This window comes from Myotis davidii, unplaced genomic scaffold (assembly GCF_000327345.1).
Source record: "Myotis davidii unplaced genomic scaffold, ASM32734v1 scaffold6, whole genome shotgun sequence".
Lineage (NCBI taxonomy): Eukaryota > Metazoa > Chordata > Mammalia > Chiroptera > Vespertilionidae > Myotis > Myotis davidii.
The window spans coordinates 9,352,779-9,358,778 of NW_006383011.1; the positions used below are offsets into that span (position 1 = coordinate 9,352,779).

Below are 6,000 nucleotides of genomic sequence, written 5' to 3' on the forward strand. Positions count from 1 at the left end.
CCCACTGTCTCTATCCGAGCTCCTCTTGGTGTTCAAATTCACACATTTATTTACCTGCCCCTCCAGCCTCATCTCCCTCTACTCTTCAGCACCCATCACATTCTTTATCAAAATGAAATTGCATCTTCTTCTGAATATACTTCTTTTTCTTTTCTTTTTTCCCATGGCAGTGCCTGCACCCATTTTATTTTATTTTATTTTAAATTGTTTTATTGCTTAATGAATATACTTCTTTACAAAACTTCCATTTATTCTGGGTGACTCTCCTCAGTCATTCAAAAGTCTTCCCTTAGCTCTTGAGGTTCCCTCTTCATACATGCCTTGCATTTCTGCATATAAATTAGCATTTTCCACATTCTATTGAAATTACTATTTACATATCTCTTCATCTACTGGAATGTAAATTTTGAGAAATGAAAGATGACAACTTTTTCACCAGTTCAAAAATTATCAGATTCTCACCCAGCCAGCGTGGTTCAGTGGTTGAGCATTGACCTATGAACCAGGAGGTCACAGTTCAATTCCCGGTAAGGGCACATGCCCAGGCTGCAGGCTCAAGCCCCTGTGTGGAGTGTACAGGAGGTAGCCGATCAATGATTCTCATCATTGATGTTTCTATGTCTCCCTCTTCCTTCCTCTCTGAAATCAATAAAATATATTTTTATTTAATTTCATTTTTCGATTATATATATAGATAGATAGATAGATAGATATATTTATATATATATAATTATATCTATAATTAGATAGATAGATATATAATTTATATATATATATAATTTATCTTTCTCCAAAATTATTGGATCCTCACCTGAACTCCAGTCTCTATAAAGGCTGAAATACTAAAAAAAGTGAAGAGAACATTAACATAGAATGCAAATAGAAAACATAGAAAAAAGCAGGCTCCTTCCTTGGAATTGATGACTATGTGTGGACAAAGGATAAAGTCCAAGAAGAGTTGGAACAAAGGAAAGACTAAGGAATGACTTTTATCCACCCTTAAAATGCTTCCCCTAATTCTTTTAGGGGGTACACTCCCAAAAGAATAAAAACTTCAATTCAAAAAAATTTATTTTCTCCCTTCCTCTTTTTTCTTTTATTTTAGCAAACAAGTCCTGTAAGTGCAATGCTTGTGCTGGTGAAGTCACTATCAGGACCAAGAGAATATATCGTGGACCTGGAGATGCTGACAGTCAGCAGTATAGGAACCTTCCGCACAAGCTCAGTGTTAAGATTGACAATAATAGTGGGGCCATTTTCATTTTAATCTTTAAAAGAGTTCACCGAGGCATTTAAATCAGCCAGAGAATATTGTTACCTTAAAGCACTATTTTATTTATAGATATATCTAGTACATCTACACCTATACATTGTACACTCACCAATAATACAAACAATTACACCATGGTATGAAGTGGGCATTTAATCTGTAAAGATTCAAAGTTTGTCTTTATTACTGTATGTAAATTAGACATTAATCCACTAACGTGGTCTTCTGCAAGAGAGTAAGCATACTGTATTCAGTGAAACTTGGATTCTTTTCTGTAAAAATGGGACCAAGCAAAGATCATCTTCTGTGGTGCTTAAGGAAATTTACTACAGCTCCACTGACAGTCTCACAAGGAGGCAGCCATCATAACATTGAATAGCATGAATGAGGTTTTTATAACTGCTTTGTAAGAAAATGGAAAAAGTCAATAAAGATATATTTCTTTAGAAAATGAGGATCTACCACATTTGTGTTTATTTTCATGATCAGTCTTATTATGGTTATTTATTACATAATAATAAATCATTATTGTAGGATATTTTTAATTTTGTCAGAAACTTTTGATTATGAATATAAAAAAAACAGTAAGCAAAAATCCAAAAATAAATAAGGTATCTCCTAGGAAATTATTATATTGAGAAATGTACAGGGAGGAGATAAGAAAACAAATTCTTTCTAAATCACATTGGAGTTGACCTGAAGACGCAAATAGAGTATCTTAGTTTGAGCTGCTAGGACAAATTATAGACTGGGTGGCTGGTAAACAACAGCATTTATTTTTCACAGCCTGGAGGCTGGCAGCCCAAGATTAGGGTGCCTGCATGTTCAGGTTCTGGTGAAATGCCTCTTCTAGGCTGAAGACTCATAACCTATCCTGGTAGAAAGAGAGAGGGAAAGCTCTCTAGGGTCCTTTTTATAAGAGCACTAATTCCATTAATGAAGCTTTCACCCTCATGACCTAATGACCTCCCAAATACCCCACCTTCTAATACCATTACATTGGGAGTTGGAATTTCAACATATGAATTTTGAGAGGACACAAACATTCATTCCATAACATGCAGTAAATATAATAACATTCCTGAATTCAGGAATTCCTCAAGATGTGGAGCAAAATGAAGAAACGTTATTTTACTGAAGAAGTTTTAGTTTCTGAATAAAATGTAAACCCTAAAACTTTACTAACTTATCACTAAATTTTTCAAGTTTATATTTGATGCTCACAGACAAAGAAAATGGTGATGTTCTTATTGTTGGCCTCCAGAATGACAGTAAACTAAAGCATATTACCCTCCCTCCCAGTTCTGTGAAAAATTTTTATGTCTTATTTGTTTAAAATGTAACTGCTTTAATTTGATGTACCATAGTTTTAAATAAAAACAAATATTCTTTTAGAGGATCACCCAATCTTTGGAGGGTTTTTTTTTCAATGTAACCAATAACATCCAATATAAATTATATGCCTGGGGGAAAATTAGTTTAAGCTGTCAGAGCAAAAACAACCATTTTATTTTTTAAAATTAATAATCTAGGAGATGAAGAAACAAAAGGACCATTAAAATCATGCCACAAAAAGATGTGCAGCCAATTTTCTCTTACATCCAATTTCAAAATACATGTGAATAAACTCTGAAACCAGGTAACCTTGACATTGAAACAAACATTTCTTAAAAGTTGACTAAGTGTGCAGTAATTGTCAAAAAGAAATCACCAAGAGACCAAGGCACAAAACAAACTTCTTGTATAAGTAGAGCAGGGGATGGGCTTTTAAAGGTTGAAGGGGCATAGAAACAATGGTGAGAACAGGTCTAAACAGGCTGAGACAAGGAGGTAGAGTTAACAACCAGCCACAACACAGCAGGACTATTGAGGGTGTTCCTGTCACCCTGTTCACATGATTACCTGCAGTCCAGATAAATTAAGGCTTCATCCAAATTCTTCCATTTTTAATCAATATAGTAATTTTTCTACATATAGACACGTTTCTCAAGTCAGAGTTAGGAATGGTAAAAGTTTTGTTTTTAAGCCTAAAGCCTTCTTAAGATTTTTTACTCTTAATCAAGAAGCCAGGATTTTATCTATAACTCCTGGGCTCTGAGACTTCCATGCTTTCTGACTGGACAAAGTTATTTTCTGACAATGATTAGGAAATCTTTCTTGGTTTTCAGAACTTCTCACACGGCGAAAACTTTCCTTCCACTGCCAAATTTCCCTCCCAACTAGGTCATTTGACCACTTGCAACCTCTATTCCCTCCAAGCATAAAATCTCTTACTACATACACTTTAAAAAAAAATAATAACAGGATTCCAAAACCATCTTATTTTTAAGACTTGCTCAAGAGTACAGTTTGTTGAGCACAAACACTGTGTCTAGAATACAGGTCTTATGACTTAGATTAGGGCTCTTCATCGTCCATACTCCAAATTTCTATATCAACAAGCCATCCTTTCCTTCCAAGCTTCTTCCTGCACAGTTTCCACCCCAAATCATAGATCACCCTTGCTGGTTGCCATGACCAGTTGTCACCATTGCTGTTACTTACATGCAGCGAGGTTGATATAACACAGATACCAACCTGATTCTTATTTACTCTCTTAAACATTAGCTAATTTGTTCTCTTTAAAAACTCCAGAACACAGACGTAATTGTGTTACACAAAATACTCCTGAACTGTAGAAACTGAAACTGAAGAACCAGTCATATATGTAATACTCTTTGTAATACATTAAGCAATAAAACAAAATTTAAAAAAAAATAAAAGAACCAGTCATATAAACCTTACTATACTTGAGAGGACAGCAATTTCCAAAAGAAAAAAAAAAGCTATCACTAAGGATCCAAATGGAGCTGTTGGCACGGGGGAAACATGAGAGTCACAGAGGTGAAGATGGAGTGGGGCTAACTCCTGGTTCAAAAGCTGGACCAAAGGGCTTACAGAGTCCTTCCTTCCAGTATTAGTGTAAGCTAAGGGGTTAATGTAATGATTACTGACATTTCTTGACATTGGTTAATATTCATCAGGTGATTTTTGAAGGGGCAACCAATGAACATCACCACCTAAAGCAGTGGTTCTCAACCTTCTGGCACTTTAAATATAGTTCCTCATGTTGTGACCCAACCATAAAATTATTCTCGTTGCTACTTCATAACTGTAATGTTGCTACTGTTATGAATCATAAGGTAAATATCTGATATGCAGGATGGTCTTAGGCGACCCCTGTGAAAGGGTCATTCAACCGCCAAAGAGGTTGCAACCCCTAAAGAATTCTTGCTCTACAGGCCTGGAATAAGATAAGATATATTTTATTAACGCCTCAGTTCTCAATGGCACTTTTAGTTCTTTCACAATATGTTTAAGTGAAAATAGCAAAAATAGGTAGGGATATTTTTAATGTGATTTAGAAATCAGATAGAAACCAGTCCCAGTATCTTATAAATGTAGTCATCTCTCCTACTCTGCCTCTACAAGATGTTTTAGCGAATCCAAATGACGGAACTACCACCTGAACACGGCCCAGTGGGATTATTATTTGGGGGAAGCTTCACAAATAAAAGTTTATTGTTGTATCTTGTTTCCATAATGCTAAGCAGTTGCTTATGTTTTGAATATCCATGAAAGTTTTTAACTTTCTAAGTCTTCTTTTAAAATATAGGCCAGCCGCTAGTCTGTTCATATGTTATGCATAAGAAGCCCACAGGGACAAAGCCCTTCATTGATATGTTGAATTATTTTTTTTAACACACTTATATTTCTATCCTGAATCATCATCTCAAAAAGATGGCAAGTTTCCATCTTCCCAGCTGGGGGGAGCACCTGCAAAATACAAACCCAAACTATGACACATCTGGTACCAAAAACCCAATCTGGCCAGCAGATTAAAATATCAGGCTCATTGCACAGAAACAAGGCAAAAAGTTAACTACTTCTTATATGCCGTCAACACAGATGTCTAGTTAAGCTGTTTATATTGTAAGCACATGTATATGTTAATGGAGCACAGAGCCATTTAATAAGCCAGAGTTGGAATATAAACGCAAGAGAATGTTAAAGAGCTGAATGCAATAATTCATTCTTTTTTATCTTCCCAAAGACATAGAAACTAAATTACTTTTTTTCAGAACCTCAACATTATTTTTAAACAGATGCATATAGCACAAAAAATATTTTGTTGCATAATTTGTCTCCAAATTATTTATTTTCTTTAAAAACTGTAGTCCATGCTTTTATATTTTAATATTTAGATTATGTTCCCTTAAATGGCAAATTACTTACTTAAACCAAGTGTCTTGGTTTTTGTTGCCCCCAAAGCAGACCCTGACACAAGAATTGAGTCTGGGTAGTTTGAGAGGTTAACTTAGGAAGCACAGGAGAGGAAGTGAGGAAGATGAGTCAGGAAAGGGAGAGATGCCAATAAATGAGTGAGTTAATGAACGGGTCACTTCTATGGGCAAGTAGCACTCAGTTTCTCTGGGAATCTTCTGGGAAATCGTGTGTAACCCACCTCAACAGCATCCCACTAGAAGCTGCCTAGGCTGATCCATTTATCTACCAACTTCCATCCTTGTGGTGATGGTTGCTCCAGGGACACTAATTCTACACACCCCCTTTGTAACTGCCTGCAGGGGGGCAAGCTCTCTGGCACTAAAGAAAGTGCTCAGGCATAGGGGAAGAGAGATAGAGGCTTAAGGTGGGATGCTGTCAATGAGCTAGAAGTTTCTACTGCAGCC

The 6,000-nt window shown here is 35.9% G+C and overlaps 1 protein-coding gene across 2 annotated transcripts in view; it reads left to right on the forward strand.

The window, feature by feature from the left end:
* The window catches only part of EFEMP1 (EGF containing fibulin-like extracellular matrix protein 1), a 66,237-nt gene extending 63,560 nt beyond the window's left edge, over window positions 1–2,677 (forward strand). For both annotated transcript variants that reach the window (XM_006778579.2, XM_006778580.2), the window contains exon 11: window positions 1,106–2,677. In XM_006778579.2, the coding sequence (XP_006778642.1) occupies window positions 1,106–1,267 (162 nt within the window). In that variant the 3' untranslated portion in view covers window positions 1,268–2,677. The remainder of the gene's footprint in view (window positions 1–1,105) is intronic.
* The last annotated feature ends 3,323 nt before the right edge of the window (window positions 2,678–6,000 follow it).